The following is a 19,692-nucleotide window of genomic DNA, read 5'->3' on the forward strand; positions in this document are numbered from 1 at the left end:
TTGGGCGGGGCGGGGCGCGGGGGACACGGGGACTGCGCCGGCGGCGGGGAACAGCGCCGGGGCGGGGCGGGGCGCAGAGCGAGGCCGCAGCCCGCTTCCGCTTTCCTAACTTTCTACTCTCCGGTTCCTCCTTCCTGCCCCGCCTGGGGATCTCGGGGCTCCAGAGCGGCGCGGCTCGCGGCGGGCGGCGGGCACGGGGTCCGCGAGAGCCCACGTCACAATGTCTCCGCGCCCCGGTCCCGCGCGGACACCGAGGGATTTCAGATGGTCTCGGTCTCCAGCGTCGCCGTGTCCTTCCGACCCTCCAAGGGCCCCGCGGGACGCTCAGGGCGTTCTGGGCGGCGGGTGGCTGAGCGGCCCTGGGCGGGGAAGGACGCTGGGCCAGCGGGGAGGCGCCGTCCCGCTCCACCAGCCGGGAAAGAGCAGTTGGGACCGCGGGGCTTGCAGGGGGGAGGGGGGTGGGGGGGCTTTGCTGGAGCACCGCCCCCGCCTGGAGGAGGCGCACAGGCGGGGGGATCCCGGATTCCGGATTCCTGATCCCTGTCCTCTCTGCACCGCAGCCCCCACCCCCGTCTGGCCTGGGTGATGAATGCACCTGAGATGGGTCCCAGGATGGGACTCTCTTTGCTTCCTGGCCTGTCCACCTAAGGAGGTGGGAGGCTCCTGGAGGGGAAGGGTGGGTTTGACCCCTGAGGTCCAGCCTCAGGGTAGAAGGAAGGGAGGGGTGCTGGAATTTTTCTGTGGACACCTCTGAACTGGGCAGTACGGTGGTGTGGGCTGTGGGCATGGGGTGAGGAGGTCAGGCCCAGCTGAAGAATGGTGGGCCTCACTGGGTCAGAGGCTAAGGGGTGGGGGCTTCTTCCTGCCCTGTCTCCCTGTGTCTGATCCCAGGAGGGCTGTTGCTAACGTTTCTTTCTGTGGCTTTTGCAATGGCTTCTTGGCTGTGGCCTGCCGTGAGGATACTGTGGTCCCTGCCCCCCCGCCCCCATGTGGTTACAGGGCAGTGGGCGAGGGTTGCTGACTTGTCCATCCAGGTGGGCCCATGCTGCCGGGACTGGCCCACACTGCATGGCCCTGCAGGCCCTGTCCTTAGGGAATTGTGGCTTCCTGCCGTACCCAGAGCAGAGCATGCTCCGTGGGTCTCTGGTGGCCCCGCCTACCACCAGCAGAGCCCAGATCACCATCCCAGGGAGTGCGGACCCCAGGGACAGCCCTCTGGTGGCGCTTCTGGCCATTCTCCCATGTGAAGACCTGTTCCAGGGGCTTCCTCAAAGCTGGGCCCGCACCACTCAAGGGCGGGGAAGCCGGAGGCTGTGCACCTCTCCGAAGGCGGGCCTGAGGTTAGGGTCCTGGAGTCCTGGAACCCCTGTGGGCAGCAGGAGCCTCCCCTCAGCCTTCCTGGGGGCTGGTCTCTGAGCCAGAGGAGGGCGTTGGGTTCAGGGAGCCACAGGCTGGTGGGCTACTTGGAGGCAGTGCTGTCCCCCCACCCCCGGAGCCAGGCCAGGGGATGGCATGTGTGGTTCTGAGGTGGCAGGAGGCGGGGCAGGAGGCTGGCAGAGAGCTGGCCCCAGAGCAGTCTGCAGGAGAAGGGAAGGAACCAGGAGTTGACGGTCCTCGTCCCTCTCCGCCACAGGTATCATCAGGAAGCGTCTGTACAAGCAGCTTCCTCGCCTGTTAAAGGGACTGACTCACACTTCAAAGCTGCTTGCCGGGGTCAAGTCAGAAGTCACCAGTCTGCTTTCTGATTTGGGGGCTAGTCACACTCGGCCTTCCCTTGGCCTGTTGGGGCTTGAGATTCTAGCCAGCTAGGCTGAACCCCTGGGGACCCTGGGGCTGGGCCAGTACCGGGTGGGGGCTTCCTGCTGCTCTCCCCTCTCCAGGGCAGCCCCCGGACTCAGGCTCTGTGAAGGGGCCACCCCAGGACGCTGGTGGGGTAAGAGGAGGTGCTCTGCTCGCCCCAGGGAGAGGCCACAGTCTCCTGTCCCAGACGCCCCAGCCCCCGAGAGTGGGTCATGGTAATGGTGCTGAAGAACCCCTAGGCAGAGCTGAACTGGGGGTACGGGCGGGGCCTGCTGGGAACAAAGTTCCCCCGGGGGGGTACGGCCTGGGGAGACAGACCGGGGGGCTACTGCATGGCTCCGGAATCCAGGACAGGACCCAGGAGCATGGAGGTGAGGGGCAGGGATGCGCCCCATCCTCACCCATCAGTCTTTCCTGGACCCCTGGGCGCCCTGGGCATCTGGCTGCCCTTCTCTCCGGCCCTGCTCTGACTTCTGGAAACTGTCCACCTCGCTGGGCACCGCAGCGTCCGCTCCCATCTCCGGCGGCGAGTGGAGGTGCCCCTGTGGGACAAGCAGGGCTCCGTGCCTCGGTCCTCTGATGAACGGTCTGAGGCGCTCCCTGAAGCCAAGGCCTCGGGAGGCCCAAGGGTGGGTGGGAGGAGGCCGTTGCCTGGGCTCCCAGAGCTAAGACGGGGCAGAGCTGGGGTGCAGACCCCCCACAAGGGCCGCCAGAGTGCATGTTTTCTGTGTTCCCTCTGTGCCCACCAGCGCTAGGGGCGGCGGCAGTGCTGAGAACTGGAGACCCAAGCTATGGGTGCCCGGAGCTGGGGCAGGGGCGGGGGGAGCAGCCCTGCCCTGCCCGCTCCCTGCTTTCCTGCCTTCCCCCGGAGCAGCAGCGGCCCCTCCCCACAGGGCTCCAGGCCGCAACCTAAGGAGGCCTTTGCCTATTAGACTCCAGTTCCGAGTGTGCAGGGAACAGTGACGGGAACAGAAGAGTCGAGGAGCCTCTGAGCCCCTGTGGCCTGAGACCCCAGGATCCCTCCCAGGCTGGTTGTGCACGGTGGAGTCCTAGGCCCTGTTCGCTCGTCCCAGGAGGCAGATGCCCTGGGAGACGAGAGTGAGGCCCAGCTGTGTGATGGGAACACAGTTTGCAGGATCGGGAAACCCTAGTGACAGCGGCCTCACCAAGAGACCACTTTTTCCTTGCATCGAAGGAGACCAGAGCTGGGCAGCCCATGTCCTGCAGACGAGTTCCAGCCTCCATGCTGTGGCTCTACCACGATGCGGGGCCAGTGTGCATACACGACCTTGGCAGGGCCTCTGAGAGCTGGAGCACATGCTTCCGAGTCCATCTGAATGGCCAGGTCCTGGGTGGCGTGGCTCTTGGCTTCAGGGGAGGTGGGGCCACGAGGCACTCCATCTGCTGCCTGCTGAACCTTGAGGAGGGGAGAACGGGGTTGCTTGGGCCAGAGACCTGGGGCTTACTGATGCCCATTAGGATTTGAACCCAGGACAGCCCAGCCTCTTAGCCAGTGCTTCCAGCCACTGTGTGGTCCCAGGGGGTGCACAGGTGGGGATGGAGTGCATTCGGGGGGCCCCGTGGCACATGGGGGCTGGCAGGGAATCCTGGTTTTGCAGGAAAGTCTGGCTTTGTTTTTCTTGGAGTAGGATGGCTAGGGGTGGACTCCCTCCCTGGGACGTGCGGCTGCAGGCCCAGCTCCCTGGAGCCCCGGAGATCCTGGGTCAGGACCAGGGGCTCGCCGGGGGCACCAGCTTCCAGCCCCCTGCTCTTCACCCCATTCCCCACAACCTCTCCTGCGACTGACCTCCAGGCTTCTGGGCAGGCCGGAAGCCCCGCCCCACCCCGCCACGGCTCCCAGTCCCTCCCACTCTCCTTCTCTCCCTCTCGGGCTCCAGCTTCAAAGACACTTGTTGGAAAACATTTCTGCTCTTGCCAGATGGTCACTCTGGGGCCTCCTGTCCCCAAGCAGATCTCTGGCTCTCTGTGGCCTTTCTGACAGCGCTGCCCTCAGGTGGGCCCCACCCAGACCCCTCACTCTCTGGGGCAAACCCAGCGGGGTCTAGCTGAGGACTCCAGCCACCCAGATCGCCTGGGAGCAACTAGCCCCGGGCTAGGGGCTGAGGGCAAGGTCCACAGGTGGCCAGGGCCTGGCCTTGAACTCCTTCTAGCCGGGGCACATGCTGGTGGGGGGAGGGGCCGGGTGGGGGCTCTGTGGCTGCCCTCTTTGGATTCTTCTTATCTGCTTGTGACGTCACCAGTCACAGCTGTCGTTGTTCCGGGTCGCAGCCTCTTGGGCACAATCTCCATGCCCTTCCCCTTTCACCAGCAGGAGTGAAAGCTTCCAGGGGTGGGGTCGAGGGCAGTGCCCAAGGTCATGGCTAGGGAGCGGGGAGCCAGGATCTGATCTGTCTCACCCAGAGCTTGGGAAGGCCCCGGGGGGCGGGGGGGGCTGTCCTCAGGCTGAACACAGAAGGTCCAAGGATGCTGGCTGGACTCCTGTGGGCGCTGGAAGGATCTGTGGTGTTTCAAGCGCTTGGGCCTTCTGGCAGTTCCTGTCTGGGGTTAAGTCGGGGGCTCCGTGAGAAAGATTGGGAAGGGCCAGGACATCCCATCTGCTGGAGGAACAGCCCTGCTCCCGGGGCCTTGAGGTGGAAAGGTGGCGTCAGTCATCCCACCAACTGCTGGTGGGTGCTTCTGGAGTGCTGCACCAGGCAGGCAAGGCATCCCAGGCCGCCTGGGCTTCGGGTAGCCTTGGCAGCACGCCTGCCCACCTCCCCTGGGGGTCTGGGGGCTCGGGAGGGAGGGCAGCAGCCAGAGGTGTATGCGCAGGTCCCAGGGCCAGTGCCAGGGACACCTGCTTCAGGCTTTGGGATCCTGACTCCCGAGGGGCAGCTCCTGAGCCCTGCGGCTGGTGGAGGGGCACTCGGGTTAGGTGGGCTTTCGGCGCAGTGGGGCTGGTGCTCAGGACGGGGTGCTGCTGTAGGCCGGCCAAGGGCACGGCCACCTCTTCCAGTCCTTCGGGCGTTGGGTGACATCCACAGAGCCTCGGGGAAGGGAGACAGACAGGTTTGCTTTTGCAATCCTGGAATGCCATCTCGCAATCCTGGGTCTTCACCCCACCCCACCTCCAGGGTGCCCTTTGCCTGGCAGTTTTCCTGTGTTTTCCAAAAACCAGGTAAGGAGGTGGTTCCGGCCCATCCTGGGTTCCCTGCTGCGTGACCTTGGGCAAGTCACTTCCACTTAGCCTAGACCACCTCTGAGTGTCCCACCCCATGGGTTCGCTACCTGAGCCAAACAGGAGGCTTCCTGTCACGCCCTGGCCCAAGGCAGGTGCTGTGCGCGCCTGGACGGTGGGCCTGGGTGGCGGGCCTGGGTGCTGGGCCGTGCGCTCTGCTTTCCCGGGCAGGGACCCCTCCCTGGCTTTCTCTCCCTGGAGCTGCTGCAGAGCCTGGCTGGCCGCCTTCTGCATTGAGAAAACTGAAAACAATAGACGTCGTCACCACTTTCACAAAAAACCTTGATACTATGTGGCATCGGGAAGAGGACAGGGGGACAGGCATCCACGTGCGACCGGCACCTGTCCTGTGGCCCGTCCACTGCCCGTTGCCACAGCAGCAGGTGCACACGCTTGTCCCCCTGGAGGCCGCTAGCCGAGGTCTGTGAGCAGCATCTCCCTCGGTTCCAGAAACCCCATCTGTGGTCAGTCCCTACATTACGTGCACCAAGAAGTGCAGTAGGAGGGAAGAGTCCTGGACACAGAGGGTGGGGACAGTCGCACAGCACCGAGGGGGCATTTCATGCTACTGAACCGGATGTTTAAAATGATGGGGGCACCTGGACGGCTCCGTCGGTGAAGTGTGAAGCGTCTGCCTCGGGCTCAGGTCGTGATCCTGGGGTCCTGGGATCGAGCCCCACGTCCGGCTCTCTGCTCAGCAGGGACCTCTCATGCTCTCTCTGCCTCTCTCTCAAATAAAATGTTTTAAAAATGATTAAAATGATAAATTTTATGTGACCTGTATTTTGCCACAATTTCGAAAGAGGAAGAGAAGCCTGCAGACGCCTCCAGCAGAGAGAACGCGGTCCGCGTGCGGATGTGGCCGGGGTTCTCCGCGGCCGGCGGGGGCGCTCGCTGCCAGCACCTGCAGCACGTGCGTCCCGGTCTCCCCGTGTCTGCCCTGGTCGGATCCGATCGCCACCTCGCCTCTCCTTAGCGGGGGACGTTCACATGGTCTCGGACTTTTCTTTTTTTTGAAAGATTTTATTTCTGAGTAATCCCTGCAACCTCATGTGGGGCTCAAACTCAAAACCCTGAGATCAAGAGTGGCAGACGGAGGCCCTCCGGGTCTTCGAACCAGACCACACTCGAGGGCTGCAGGCCTACCTCTTGCCGCTGGCTGTCTTCGCGTCAGACCCCGGGAGAGGGACCAGATTTCTTTTCTTCTTTCTTCCTTTCCTTCCCTTCCCTTTCCCCTTTTCCTTTTTTTTTTTCCTTTGTTTCTTTCTTTCTTGATTTATTTATTTGAGAGAGCACCCACAAGCCCGGGAGGGACTGAGGGAGACGCGGACTCCCCACCGAGCCTGAAGTTTGGGCTCAATCCCATGACCCTGAGGCAAACCAAGAGTGGACGTTCGACCGGCTCCGCCCCCACCCCCGGGCGCTGCAAGACCAGATTCCGCGTGGCTTTGCCCAGGCGCTGCTGGCCTGTCCTCCCCGAGCAGCCGTGTGAGCAGCTGCGGGGCCGTCCCGACATCCTGGCCAACCCCTCGTGGAGTTACTGGCCTTTTCTTCGGTCCGGGCCAACCTGAAGAAAGAAAACGGGGCTCCCGTTTCAATGTGCGTCGCTTTGACTTCTAGTGAGAGGGAAGATTTTCCATGTTTCTTGGACCTTTCTGTCTTTCCCCTGGGTGAAGTGCCCGCCGTGTCCCCTCCGTGTCCCCTCAGTCGTCCTAGTGGTTGACAAGTGGTCTCTGTAGATCAGAAATGGCGCCCGTGGACATGAAGCAGCTGGTCAGCCGCTCAGCCTGCGTCCAGGGCCGGCTGGGACGCAGGTTTCTGAGCGGGAGGGGACAAGGGGGTACGTCTGGCCTGAGCCAGCCAAGACTGTCAGGTCCAGGAAGAAGGATGGCCGGTCTGATCGTGCAGACAGCTGGGGCTTTGTGGCCGCACCTCCCTGAGCCTCAGTGTCCCCGTCCGCAGCATGGGATGGTGGGAGAGCGGCCCTCCCGCGGGAGTCTGTTCTGCAAAAGGGCAGTTGACTTTCAGACCCAGAGGGCAGGTCCCTGGGCTTCCACTCCCAGAAGGCCCGAGAGGAGAGGAGACGGATCCACAGACCCGGGGGGCAGGGCCGGGGGAAGGGGGTCTGTGCGTAACAGGATCGAGTCCAGTCTGGGAAGGGCACGTTCTGCAGGGACGGAGGGGCAGACGGCTCCGTGGGAGCGCGTTGACGTCCCCGAGCTGTGCCCGAAACAGCAGTTCGGAGGGTGCGTTTTAGGGCTCTCCTCTCTCGAGGACTGTCCCCGGGCCTTGGGCAGCTTGTTACTCACCCCTGTGTGTAAAATGGGAAATCGCTCCCTCGCCGTGGGCGCTGTTGAGGGGCTCAGATGCCTGGGGGACTGTGGGGGCTGCCCGAGCCTTCTGTGAGCAGTGCAAGGGTCCTGGGTCCGTGGTGGGTCAGCCCCCACCGGGGACGGGGAGGACCGGGCCCTGCAGGGAGTCACAGGACGCTGAGCCTCGCCCCGCAGGCTGACCCCTACCAGAGGCCGTCCCAGGTAGGGCGCTCGTCCCTGCCGTGTCCTCCAAGGCCGCAGCGCCTGCGGACTCATCCCTGCACCCACAGCCATGCACGCCCACTCTCAAGGTCCCCGATGCCCTAGGGCAGCCCCTACAGGTGCTGCAGTGGGGGTGAGGGTGCCAGCCCAGCGTGGCTACTGCCCTACTGTCCTCATGGGGTGGGCAGGCACGTCCCCTCGTTCCCGAGCAGCCATCAGCCCCTGCGAAGGCCTCCCCTTGATGTGGACACCTTCTTAGCGGTGTGGCCCTGCCCTAAGTTACGTCCCCTGCCAGGTTTTTCTCCCCAGAGCCTACAGGTGGGGGCCCACCTCTGCAGGGAGCAGGGATCCCTCTCTCTCTCTGTTGGGTTTTTATTTTATTATTTAAGATTTTATTTATTTATTTGACAGAGATCAGAGAGGCAGGCAGAGAGAGAGGAGGAAGCAGGCTCCCTGCTGAGCAGAGAACCCAGGACCCTGGGATCATGACCTGAGCCGAAGGCAGAGGCTTTAACCCACTGAGCCACCCAGGCGCCCCTATTTTACTATTTTTTAAAGATTTTTAGTCCTCTCTGCACCCAACATGGCCTCGAGCCTGTGACCCTGAGATCAGGAGTCCCTTGCTCCCTTGACTGAGCCGGTCCGAGCCCTTCCACACAGGGCTTTTTGATGCCCATGCGGCTGAGAACCACACCCAGCCCGGCCCTGGGGGCTCTCAGCCTCCAGTCCCCTTCCAGCTGCCCCTGGTTAAACAAGCAGGGGTGTGGGGTGAGGGCGGGGCCCCACAGCAGGTTCCCCCAAAGCAAATATACAAGAGGACAGCCCCCCCTTTGCCTGGTGCCGAGTCCCCAGAGGCTTCACTCCTGTTCCCGCCAGGGAGACAGGAGGCCCAGCTGCACTCGCTGACCCCTGGAGGGACAGGACCCGAAGGCTCTTGGAGGGGAAGGCGAACTCAGGGTCCCGCCAGCAGCCCGGGAGAGGGCCCGCTGGGCTCCGTCTGCTGTCTGTTCCCGACAGCCCTTCCCGGCTCCCGGCCAGAGCCCAAGATGGGGTGCAGGGCAGGGGGCCCCTGCTCAATGACTTTATCCCCTCTTAGGATCATCAAATGGTTTGTCGTGAAGTTCAAGTATGTGTTCGGCCTTCGTTTCGAGATAAAGGGTCTCCAGAAGCTGGAGGTGGACCACCCCTGTGTCATCATTTCTAACCACCAGAGCATTCTGGACATGATGGGTAAGCCGCGGAGGGGCTGGTGGGAGAGCTGGCCCTTCCTGGCTGCGGGCACAGCCCAGGGCACTGGTCTGGCCTCTGCGGGATGGGGGAAGGGGGACAGGGGGGCTTCAGAGGGGTGGAGCCTGGGCCAGATGACTGGTGGGCAAGGGGGGTCAGCCCAGGCCAGGGGACCAGCGCCTGCCTCCAGCTGCGTGACAAAACTGTGTGTGCCTGAGGCTGGGGACGGGGCTCTGCTGCCCTCGCTCTGGCGGCTGGGAGCTCTGCCTCACCCCTCCCTTTACAGGCGGGAAATAGGCCGAGAGTCCACATGACTTGGCCGGGTAGCCCGTAGGAAGGCATGACCTGGCCCAGGCCTGCTGGTGGTCGAGGCCCAGGGCTGGCTCTCTCCTGCCCGGGGAGGTGGCTGCCTGGCTCTGAGCCCGACCCCCACCTGCCTGGTGTCCCGTGGCCACCTGCAGGCCTGATGGAGGCCCTGCCCGAGCGCTGCGTGCAGATTGCCAAGCGGGAGCTGATCTTCTTGGGGCCCGTCGGTCTGATCATGTACCTCGGGGGCATCTTCTTCATCAACCGGCAGCACTCCAGGACCGCCATGACCGTGATGGCCGACGTGGGCGAGCACATGGTCAGGGACAACGTGAGTGTGGGGCTGGGGGCTTGCTTACTGTGCGACACCCCTGCCGGTGGCAGGTGCCGGACGGCACGTCTGCCCGAGGGCACCGGCGAGGTCGGGGGCTGAGCCCGCGCTGGCACGCTGGCACACGGGCGCACTGGCAGTGGTTGCCTCAGCTGAGAGGCTCCTTAGGAGGGGGCGGCCCAGGGCCGTGAGGGATAGTCCGGGACAGCCGCCGCCTCTCTCCCCCGCAGCTCAAAGTGTGGATCTACCCTGAGGGCACGCGGAATGACAACGGGGACCTGCTGCCCTTCAAGAAAGGCGCCTTCTACCTGGCGATCCAGACCCAGGTGCGCTGGGGCACTGCCCTCCTAGCGGGGCGGGGAAGTGGATCCAGGTTGGCTTAAAGCCCAAGGTGACTGCCTGGCCAGGCTGGGGCCATTGGGGCTCGGGGACCACCGCCCACTGGGCAGGCACCAGGCCTCCTCACCCCTCAAGCAGCTGGCTTCTGGCTTGCTGGGGGGGCGCCCATCACCCACTCTGAGCACCAAGGCTAGTGCCGATGGGGCCCGCACCCAGTTTCAGTACCCACCTTGGTCGCTGGCGGGCAGGGCCCCAGGGGAGGCAGAGGCGGCAGGCCTACTTGCTGGGCTCTTCAGCAGGCCAAGCCTTTGCTGGGCCCTGCTGACTGTGGGTGGGGCTGATGAGCAGGGCCTGAGGCTGGGGGTGGGGTTGGGGGCCAGTGGCGCAGGCCCTGGACGACGGGCGACCTGGAACCCCACACTGGGCCCTTCAGCTTTACTCGTCCTTGAGCTCCAGGGCACGGTCTGCCCCAGGAGTGACCCCTGACGAGCTGGGGTGCCTCCAGCTCCGGGGCAGCGTCTCCTGGTGGGGCAAGGGTGGTCTGGCCCAGTTCGTGTAGGGGACAGTGGTCGTCTGCAGTCAGTGTCGGGGCTTCCGTGCTGCCTAGTCAGGGTCTGGGTGATGGCTGGGCAGGGTCTGCTCCTGGCACCCGCAGCCCCTGCACAGTGACCTCCAGCATCCCCTGGTGTCTGGCCCTGAGCAGCTAGCCCTCCTTGCAGAGGCTCCAGCTCAGGCCCCCGGGGTGGGGGGAGAAGCAGCCGGTGAATGGGGTGGAGGAGAAGCCCAGGCTTTGAGCTCAGCCCCGGGCCTGCGGCCCCTCCAGCTGGGAGGTGGAGGGCACCCCTGCCACACTCCTGGGGCTGATGTCCCTTCCCTTCGCTGCTGGCATGGGAGAGAGGACCTCGGGGGAGAGGGAAGAGGACGCCGAGGGGGCCCTGGTGAGGCTGGGCTAGTGCAGCCTCAGCTGGGAGATGGGACATGATTCCCTGTCCTCTCCGCTCCCCTCCCCCCGTCTCCTCCCAGGGCTTCCTGGCCTGCAGCCTACCTGTGCTCCAAGCCTGCGCCCTGCTGGTATCAGGGAGAGGCTCCCTGACCTCCAGAGTTAACCATGACCCCCAGGGGCCATTTCTGACCGTGCTATCTTCCAGCAACACCAGCAGAACCTGTCCCCTCCCCGGCGACAGCTGCCACCAGTCTCCCTAGGACGACCTCAATGACCTCCAGCTAAACTGTGCAGGGCCCTGCACCCCTGGGCAATCTTAGGACCCAGTGGGGGCACAGACGTGAATCGCAGGGACATGTGCCAGCCCAGGAAGGCTTCCTGGTGGAGAGAGTGCTTGAGTGACATGAGGGAGGGGTTTACGGAATGCTGGGGGCAGGGCCTGCTGGTATTCCTGGAAGCACCCTGGTCAGAAAGAGCCCCCGGGGTAATCATTAACAGGGCATGGAAGGACAGTGTCCCAGGCCACAGGGTCAGTGCCTGGAAGGGCCCTGAGGCACGTCACCTTGCCTGTTTTGCAGCCACAGGGACTCCTGGGATCTCCTTAGGCAGAAGGCAGGCAGGTGGCAAGGCTCCCCCCACTAGCTCATCCTGGGGCTCAGGGGGGCTGGGGGTGGGCTCCCGCGCGTCCTCAGGCACCATGGCTTGCTGTCTACAGGTGCCTATCATCCCTGTAATATACTCCAGCTTCTCCTCCTTCTACAACCCCAAGACGAAGCTCTTCACCTCAGGTATCAGCCCCCAACCTGCGTGCGCCCCCCCACCTGTGTGCCCCCCCGCCTGCGTGCCCACCCCCCACCTGCGCACAGCCTCGGGCGTGGCTCATTCTCAGTCCTTGGGACAGACACCCAGGCCCTTGGCGGGGTAGTTCCCGTTTCGGGGAGGCTGCTGTAGGTCAGTGATCCCTTGGTGAGGAGAGGAAGGAATCTGGAATTCCGAGGGGGTGGGTTCACACACACACACACACACACACAAGCTCAGGCCGCAAAGCAGCCTCCCAGGTGTCCTGACTATTCCTGCCCCCATCCCGTGCCCACCAGCCATGGAGCTCGGGGCCTCCCGAATGTGGGTGTCTGGTGCCTGGGCAGGAGGGGTGGAAGGTTGACGGGCGGGGGCCGGGAGGAGCTGGGCTGCGCCTCCCTCCCCCCGACATGGGAGACTCGGGGCCTGCCTAGACCAGGGTGGAGGATGGAAGTGGTGGGTGTGGAGCGCCCTGGAGGGGGTGGGGGCAACTTCAGGGGAGAGGAATGTTCTGGACCTCGGGCAGGGCTCCCGAGGGCACATGGTTGTGAGCACCTGCGGAGTGCGGGGTCCGGAGCTGCGGGTTTGCTTATACTGGTGACTCGCACTTGAAAACCAGCTGCCTGAGCCCAGGGTGTCCGGGAAAGACCCCAGCCCTGCCTTGGGCCCTCAGGAGGCTCCCCAGGGAGGCCAGTAGGTGGCCGAGGAGGAGGAAGAAGGGGGTTCAGCTGGCGCGGGATCGAGGACCGGCTGCAGCATGGGCCCCAGGTCGCTGATGCTGCTCCGCTCCTGACAGGAACCATCAAGGTGGAAGTGCTGGATGCCGTCCCCACCAGGGGCCTCACGGTGGCCGATGTCCCCAAGCTGATGGACGCCTGCCACCGGGCCATGAGGACCACCTTCCTCCGTGTGTCCAAGACACCCCAGGAGAATGGGGCAACCGCAGGGCCTGGTTCCCAGCCAGCCGAGTAGCTGAGGCCTGGGCTGGGGCAGGACCTGGCTGGAGACGGGACAGAGGGACGTCTTCCCTGCCCTGGTTGCTCAAGATCACTGTGTCCCCGAGGGTCCCCCCGCTTTCATTCAGGGCTCTGGATGCTGGAGGCTGCCTCCTGTAGTTGGCCTCGGATCCAGGTCTTTGATGTCTCCCCAAAAGGAGAGTTGGCTGGAAGCTCCCCAGGAAGCCCACGCTGGTGCCTCCTGGACGCGGGAGCAGGCTGGGGACCAGCTGGGCGGACAGGCAGGGCTGAGCTGCACGGCCTCGGGAGACGCTGCACCCTCCTGCCTGAGCCTGCGGGGCGCAGAGGCAGGCTGGGTGGCCCCCACAGCCCTCTGGGAGAAACGGGACTCTGCGGGGGGTGGCCAGACCCCCAGTCTCATGCAGCCTGGGCCTCAGAGCCACGGAGCAGAGATCCCTGCTCCACAGGCCTTGGGAGCAAGCTGCCCAGTGGGCACTGCACTCCGTCCAGGTTTTTTAATAAACCAACTCTTGGAAACATCTGGTAAGTTGTGGTCACTCAGGGTGGCGGGCACGCTGGGGGTCTGGGGAAGGAGGAGACAGGTTTGCTCTTTGGCTGCCGGCAGGGGGGGAGGGGGGCTAGTGGAGCGAGATTGTCACCGAGAAGCCATTGTCATTTTCCCAGAAAGCACTGGCTGTAGCCCCTTTGGGAGAGGGGAACCAAGACCCCATGCCGCAGGAAGGCCCGGTGTGGCTGGAGCCCCTTCTGTGCCCCACGGCTGCCCCTTTGCCCTCCTGACAGCCAACGGCCGGCCCCCCATCAGAATGCCCTCCAGAACCCACCAAGGACACAGCAGCTCCTGAACCTCGTTTTATTTTGACACAGATGAGCAGTCCCCCAATACGCTGCCCAGCGAGCGAGACCCTCATGCCTCCCCAACCCCAGCCACGGGCCTGCTCCCTGCTGCTGGCACGGCTGCGGCAGGATCACACCGAGGAGGACCCCTCCTCCCACCCTGCCTTGGCTCGAAACCCCCCTCCTGCCTGACTTAGCACAGCGGGCGAGGCTCTCAGTAGCCAGAGCCAAGGACGCGGGCCACCTGTCACAGCTCCTCCTTGCAGGAACCTGCGGACAGATGAAGGGCTGAGGTCAGGGGTCACCGTTCCCCACCGCCTTCCCCCACTCCAGGCAGATCCGCTCCCTCAGACTATGGCTGCCCTGCCCCAGTCTCTGGTCTCTGTGGGCACAGGCTGGGCGCAGGTCCCATGCTCCCGGGGAGCTCTGTGGGGAGGGGGTGGCACTCACAGGACCCCAGCTGCTCCTCCAGGAAGGAGATCTGCTCGCTCAGAGAGTCGATGCGGTCCAGCTGCTGGAAGGAGTGAGCCAGAAGGCTGCTGGGGTCTGGGAGCCCATGCTCCAGGGCCCTCGAGGCCAGGCTGTGCAGTGGGGCAAGCACGAGCTGCAGCTTCTGTGGGCCAAGCAGAAGAGACCCTCTGTCCCACAAGGCTTTTAGGGACCTCTGTGGCCAGTAAAGGCTCTGCAGGGCCCTGGATGTCCACCAGAGGGAGCGTCTGTGCCAGGAGAGCCAGATGCATGGACACCTTGGGAGCCCGAGGGGCAGTGGTCTCCAAAGCCTGGAGTCCCGGGTCAGAGGAGCTGGGGCGGGGCGGGGGGGGCTGTGCTAGAGCTTCCAAGGGGTTATCAGGCCAATGGCCCCCTGGGCTGCAGGAACAAAGGTAGGGGTAGGAATTCTGTGCTGCTGGGGGTGGAGGCACGGCCAAGCCAAGCCCCTCCTCTTCTGGGGCCCCCAGGCCTGCTCGCCCTGCCTGGCCTGGGCTGTCAGTACCCAGGAGGCCTTCTTCCCGGGGCCACCCCCACGGAGCCCCACAACCCCTGAGGGCCTGAGCTGCACCACAGGAGACAGTGTGGGGCCAGGCCTCACCTGCTCCAGGATGTCCACCCGTGACCGGAGTCTCTGCACTTCCTCCTCGACGGCGCTGTCCTCGCCTGGGGAGAACCCAGCCCTGAGTCAGGCAGGCCGGGCTCCCAGGCCCACACCCCAGGCTGGCTTCTGGTCCCCATGCCGAGGCCTCTCGGCCTCGCAGAGTGTGGCGGCATAGCCCTGGAGAGGGGGCAGATGGGGCTCAAGCCCTTCCCCCATCCTAGGCAGCTGGGGCAGCCTGAAATCTGGGGGGTGGCCCAGCCCCGTTAGCACCCCAGGCAGCTGTGCCCTGCCCCTCTGCACCAGGGTCCCTGCCACGCTTAGCCGTCCAAGCCGAGGTCCATGGAGCGCTCCTGGTGCCGAGCTGCCGACGGCGCATTATTACTCACGGTACGAGTTTGAAGCGTCACAGCGCGTACCAAAAGTAATAATGTCCCGTCGCCAGCAGAAGTGTGGCGCCTCCTGGCTGCGGCGGCGGGATGTGGAGAAGACCCCGGGGCGCCGTCTTCTACTCTCTCGGCTGAGATGAGGCCCCCTCTCGGCAACCCTCCCCACAGTGCTCCCCAGGAATCACCCCCACCTCTGCCCTGGGGAACATCTCCACTTCTGCCCAGGTTGGGGAGATGGCCAGCAGCCCAGGGCAGATGGCCCCCCGCAGTCCCCAGTGTGCCCAGTGCCAATTGGCAGGATGAGGCCCACCCCCTCCCCCCGCCCTCCCCGACCCCTTCTAAGCAGAGCAGCAAGGATGGGGGACACCTGGGAAGTTTACCTGTTGTGGGGTTCGGGGCTACCCTGGGGGCCCCTGTCTTGGGCAGGCAGAGCACGCCATCTGCAGACCGGCCGTGCCCTTCCCGACACCGACACCAGTAACTGCCCGCAGTGTTGACGCAGTACTGGGGACAGGTACCCTGTCCAGCCCTGCACTCATCCACATCTGCAGGAAAAGGGGCGTCCGCAGGGAGTGGCACCCACACCGATCCGCCTCAACCCGGACCTGTTCGTGGGCCACCCCCGAAGCCCGGCGAGGGCCCCAGAGGACCCTTCCCCTCCGGGAGGACGGCAAGCAGCCTCACCTGTCTGGCAGGTGTCACCCTGCCATCCTGCAGGGCAGTGACAGCGGCCTGGCTGGACGCAGGTCCCTCCATTCTGGCACGGTGGCCGGCATATCGCTGTCGAGGGGAGGGCCCGTCACAAATGGAGGGAGGTCCCCAGGGCGCCACAGGGGGGCAGCCAGGGAAGGGGGGCTATACAGCAAGGAGGCAATCTGCTCAGATGGAAGTAGCAGGTGCTCCGCCTGGGTCTGCGGGGCCCCGGGGACAGCCGTGCCCCTCTCACCTGCTCCGCAGGCCCTGGGGAGCCCGCTGGTCCTCTTCCAGCCCGGGCAGCAGGCGTAGCGGGGCCTGGGGACAGCCGGCCCAGGGCTGCGGCGGTAGGCAGTCCTGTAGATGGTCCTGAGCGGTGGGTGGGAACGGCGAGTCAGTGGCAGCACTGTGGTCTCCCAGGTTCTCCACCCCGCCTTTCCTCCCTGGGCGCTGGGCCCATGGATGCTAAGGATGCCCCCTACCAGCACGGCTCAAACCACAGCCTCAGAGTCCCAGACTCCTGGGCCCTCCCTTCAGCAGGTGGGGAAGGGGGACGCTCACCAACGGGCCCCTCCTAGGCCAGCCAGCTCAGTGAAAGGGACAGGGAGCAGGGCCCCGCCCCTCACTGGGCCCCACCCACACTACTCCCACCTTCTTGGTCAGTGGGGGGGGTGGGATGTCCCACAGGAAGGGCTTTGAGAACCCCACAGACCACAGACAGCGGAATCTCCTTAAGCCGCATTTCCACAGCTGAGCACCGGAGGACACACCCCTTGTGCAGGAGGTCAGCCAGGGGGGTGACCGTCGGGGGCCGTCACGGGGAGAGGGGTGCCCACCGGAGCTCGAGGCAGGATTTGGCGAGGCAGGCATCATGTCAAATGGATAAGAACTTGTAGCCAGCACCCCAAAAGCAGAGGGCAGCAGACAGGATGGTGAGCCCCCCAGAGACGAGGGTGGGGGAGCAGAAAAGGGGCTGATGTCTGAGGTTACTATGGCCACATCCTGAGACCAAGACTGCCCGAGTCAAAACAGGCATCAGCCTCGGCCATCCACTGGGACGTGGGGCCAGGCTTCCCACCTGGGGTTGCATAGCCCTCCTGCGAGGGCCTGGGAGGGGGGGGGGCGTATTGATGTGTGGCGGGTGGGGGCACTGCGGGGGCAGGGCGCTCACCTGTAGGTGCTGCAGGCTCGGTGCCCGTCACAGGTGGTGAGGAAGGGCTGGTACACTCGCTGCACGAAGGACTCTGACTCAGGGCCCCTGGGAGCCCCGACGGCACACACCCTGCGGCTACGGAGATGAGGGCGCCGGCCAGTCAGTCCCACAGCTCCCAGCCCAGAGCCCAGAGCCTTCCAGCCCCGGAACCAAGGGAGCCAAGAATCTGGGGAAGGGGCTTCCCAGCGTGCCCACGGGAAGGACCCTCATCAAGAGTGACAAGGAAGAGCCATGCCCCCCACCCCAGTACTGGGGGTTGCCCTGAGGGCTCCTGGCTGCCCGCCCTCAGCACCGCAGCACCCAGAGGCCCAGGCCCCCCCCACTCTGACTCACCCAGGCCGGAAGACGTGCTCAGTGCCACCCACCACCAGCACCAGGAACCACAGCAGCAGCAGCTCCCTGGGGCTGAACATGGCCCGCGCCTGCGGGTGGGATGGCTTTCTCCTCAAGGGGGCCTGGAGCACAAGGCATACCCCATAAACCCCTCTGTAGATCCCTCCTAGAGCCCGTTCCCTGGCTCTGGGACACCTGCCCAGCTCAGCCGCTTTGCTGGGACTTCCCACTGCAGGAGAGCCCCCAGGGGCAGCGGCAGCGGCAGCTGCCCCCTCCTCCCACCCACCTCAGCGAGGCAGGCCAGCCCTCTCCCCAGCACAAAGGGCTGGGAACTATAGAAGGGCCCCGAGGGCAGCAACAGAAGCCGGCCCTCTTTCCTGGGGCCAGAGGCGTCTCGGTCTGGGTGAACCTGATGGCAGCTGCAGCTCCAGCAACGTTCACTTAGGAAGGTGGGGGCCCAGGGGGAGCACCTGGGCTGGATCTAGTGCCCTCGTGTCATGGCAGGGGAGTCCCCATCCCAGTCTGCAGACGGGGTGGGAGTGGGCAGAGCTGGAACCCAGCCCGGCTGGCTTGGTCCTTCTGGCCTTCAATGTCCTCACCTGCCGAATGGGGAGCCAGCCACGGGGGGTGGCCTGGGAGTCTAGGAGGGGTCAGTGTGAGGAGCCATATGGCCCTACACAGAGTGGGGCAGAGCCTGCGTGGGAGGGGGCACTCCTGCCCTGGAGTCTGACCAGTCTGCTCCAGGGCTCCCAGGACAGTTGTGGGGTGGGGGGGGGAGACTGGAGCTGCCCTCCCCACAGGCCAATGGAGCCAAATGCCATCCTTCTCTTCTGGGGAGGGACGCCAAGGACCCGGGAGAGCATTCCTGGGAATGTGAGAAAGCCCAACCCAGAATTAATGGTCTGCAACGAGCCCAGGGGCCTGTGTGGTGGTGGGGAGGGGGCGGCTGTCCACATGTGCGGCAAGCACCCGGGTAGACGGGGCCCTCCAGACACCCCACCAAGACCCCCAAGGGGCTGGGTTCTGGCCAGGCGGGCAGCCCCTGGCCCTGCAGGGCATCCAGCAAGAAGGACATGGAAGATATCTGGACTTCTGTGTGGCAGGAGGTGGAATCAGGGTGGGGTCACCCCCTTCTCTGGGACTCAGTTTCCTCAAAGACACCACGAGGGTCTCAGAGACCCCTCCTCTACCTGACAGCTGGCCCCATACGGAGTGACCACCATGAGCCGCTGCTGAGTGCTCAGGCCTGCCAAGCTTGACCGCATGGGGAGAGTGATGCTGTGACAGGTCACACGGTCTGCTGGGAGTGGAGCCCTCGCCCTGGCCCACAGCAGCCCATAGACCCAGGTGAGGCAGAAGGCAGCTGGAGGAGAGTCCTTTCCGCACCCCCTGTTCTCTGTGGGGGCCCAAGAAGGGAAGCCACGGTGTTGGGACTTAGTTTGGGGCAAGGTCATGTCCTGTGAGCCAGTGTGGGAAGAGGAACTCTGGGAGTGGACAGTGGGGGAGCACACTCTTGTGGGCATTCCTGGGGGTCTAGGCAAGAATTGAAAGGATGGGAACAAGTGGGCCCCAGGAGCTGGCCCTGGGAAAGCAGAGGTGGCTGCAGGGCCCAGAGGCTGGGCAGGCGCACACGAGGGTCCCATGGAGGCTGTGCCTGCCTGCCCGAGGTAGGGGGAGACTTGCCTCCTGCAGATGTAACTGGGTCCCCCATTCCCACCCCAGCCCCGCCCCCACTCACTGACAGCCGCTTAGAAGTGGCCCGCGCTTGTGACAGAGGAGAGTCAATTCTCCAAGTCAGGCTTTCTCCTGGGCCCCGGAGGCCGCCGGCCAGCCTGCGCTGGGCCACAGTCTCATTTCCCTTTGCAGCCCATCTGGGGCGGGGGAGCCCGAGCGGGGGCGGCTGCGGCGTCTCAGGTGGATGAGCGGTCACATCCCGCCCTCCCCGAGGGTCAGCAGCAACCCAGCCCGCCCCCCTCCCGCCCACCTGCCCGAGCCGCGTCCCCCGCAGCGCCCACCGGGAGGGCTGAGGCCGCAGAGGGAGGGGCCGGCCTCGCCGCAGAGCGGCGCCCGGGGGGCCCCCCTTCCGCCGGGAGGGCTGCCCTGGACGTTAGGACCCTGGGAGGGCGGAAAGGCGGGGTGACAGGCCATGGGGAAGCGTCCTCCCCGCCGCCGGCCCCAGCTCCCCTCCCCCTGCGCGGCAGACCGCGGGGTGGGGGTGAGGATGGAGAGAGGCGCGGGGTCTGGGGCCTGCGAGGCCCTGAGGCAGGCCCTGCGGGGACGCTCAGAGCCCGACGCGGGTGAGGGGCTGCGGCGTCCCCCGGCCCCGACCGCCCCCGCCCCCCGCGCGGCCCCGCTCGTCGCCTGCTACCGGCAGGGGGCGCCCTTCCCGGAGACCGCTGGGCCCATTCTCCGGACCCGGCACACCGCCCGGCAGGGCTGGGGGTCGCGCCCCCGCGCCGCAGCCCCGGCGCCCCCGGCCCGCTCACCTCTCGGCTCCCCGCGGTCGCGCTGCGTCGCCCCCCGGCTCCGCGCGCGCCCGGGCCCCCGGCCTCCCCCGCCCCAGCGCGCGGCGAGAGAACCCCGCCCTCGGCGCCCCCGCGCCCCCTGCACCCCCCGGCCCGGCGCCCGCTCCCTCCGCACTCACCGCCCG

At 65.4% G+C, this 19,692-nt stretch overlaps 2 protein-coding genes across 6 annotated transcripts in view; one reads left to right on the forward strand and one right to left on the reverse strand.

Moving 5' to 3' along the window:
• Nucleotides 1–13,009, forward strand: part of LOC111146359 (1-acylglycerol-3-phosphate O-acyltransferase 2) — an 18,711-nt gene extending 5,702 nt beyond the window's left edge. The window contains exons 2-6 of one of the 2 annotated variants that reach the window (XM_022501886.1): nt 8,669–8,802; nt 9,261–9,436; nt 9,667–9,762; nt 11,434–11,506; nt 12,313–13,009. In XM_022501886.1, the coding sequence (XP_022357594.1) occupies nt 8,669–8,802; nt 9,261–9,436; nt 9,667–9,762; nt 11,434–11,506; nt 12,313–12,488 (655 nt within the window). In that variant the 3' untranslated portion in view covers nt 12,489–13,009. The remainder of the gene's footprint in view (nt 1–8,668; nt 8,803–9,260; nt 9,437–9,666; nt 9,763–11,433; nt 11,507–12,312) is intronic. The other variant, XM_022501887.1, reaches the window with a different exon arrangement.
• A 320-nt stretch (nt 13,010–13,329) lies between these two features.
• LOC111146397 (EGF like domain multiple 7) overlaps nt 13,330–19,692 on the reverse strand; it is a 9,277-nt gene continuing 2,914 nt past the window's right edge. Inside the window, exons 1-9 of one of the 4 annotated variants that reach the window (XM_022501931.1) lie at nt 19,529–19,551; nt 17,043–17,164; nt 16,668–16,784; nt 15,750–15,865; nt 15,488–15,583; nt 15,184–15,348; nt 14,415–14,594; nt 13,778–13,940; nt 13,330–13,597 (exon numbers count right to left, since the gene is read on the reverse strand). In XM_022501931.1, coding sequence (XP_022357639.1) covers nt 13,459–13,597; nt 13,778–13,940; nt 14,415–14,594; nt 15,184–15,348; nt 15,488–15,583; nt 15,750–15,865; nt 16,668–16,784; nt 17,043–17,122 — 1,056 coding nt within the window. In that variant the 5' untranslated portion in view covers nt 17,123–17,164; nt 19,529–19,551 and the 3' untranslated portion in view covers nt 13,330–13,458. Of the gene's footprint in view, nt 13,598–13,637; nt 13,941–14,414; nt 14,595–15,183; nt 15,349–15,487; nt 15,584–15,749; nt 15,866–16,667; nt 16,785–17,042; nt 17,165–19,528; nt 19,552–19,692 lie in introns of those variants that run through there. The other 3 variants (XM_022501930.1, XM_022501933.1, XM_022501932.1) reach the window with 3 other exon arrangements.

This window comes from Enhydra lutris, unplaced genomic scaffold, assembly GCF_002288905.1.
Source record: "Enhydra lutris kenyoni isolate GAN:26980312 unplaced genomic scaffold, ASM228890v2 scaffoldscaffold13, whole genome shotgun sequence".
Lineage (NCBI taxonomy): Eukaryota > Metazoa > Chordata > Mammalia > Carnivora > Mustelidae > Enhydra > Enhydra lutris.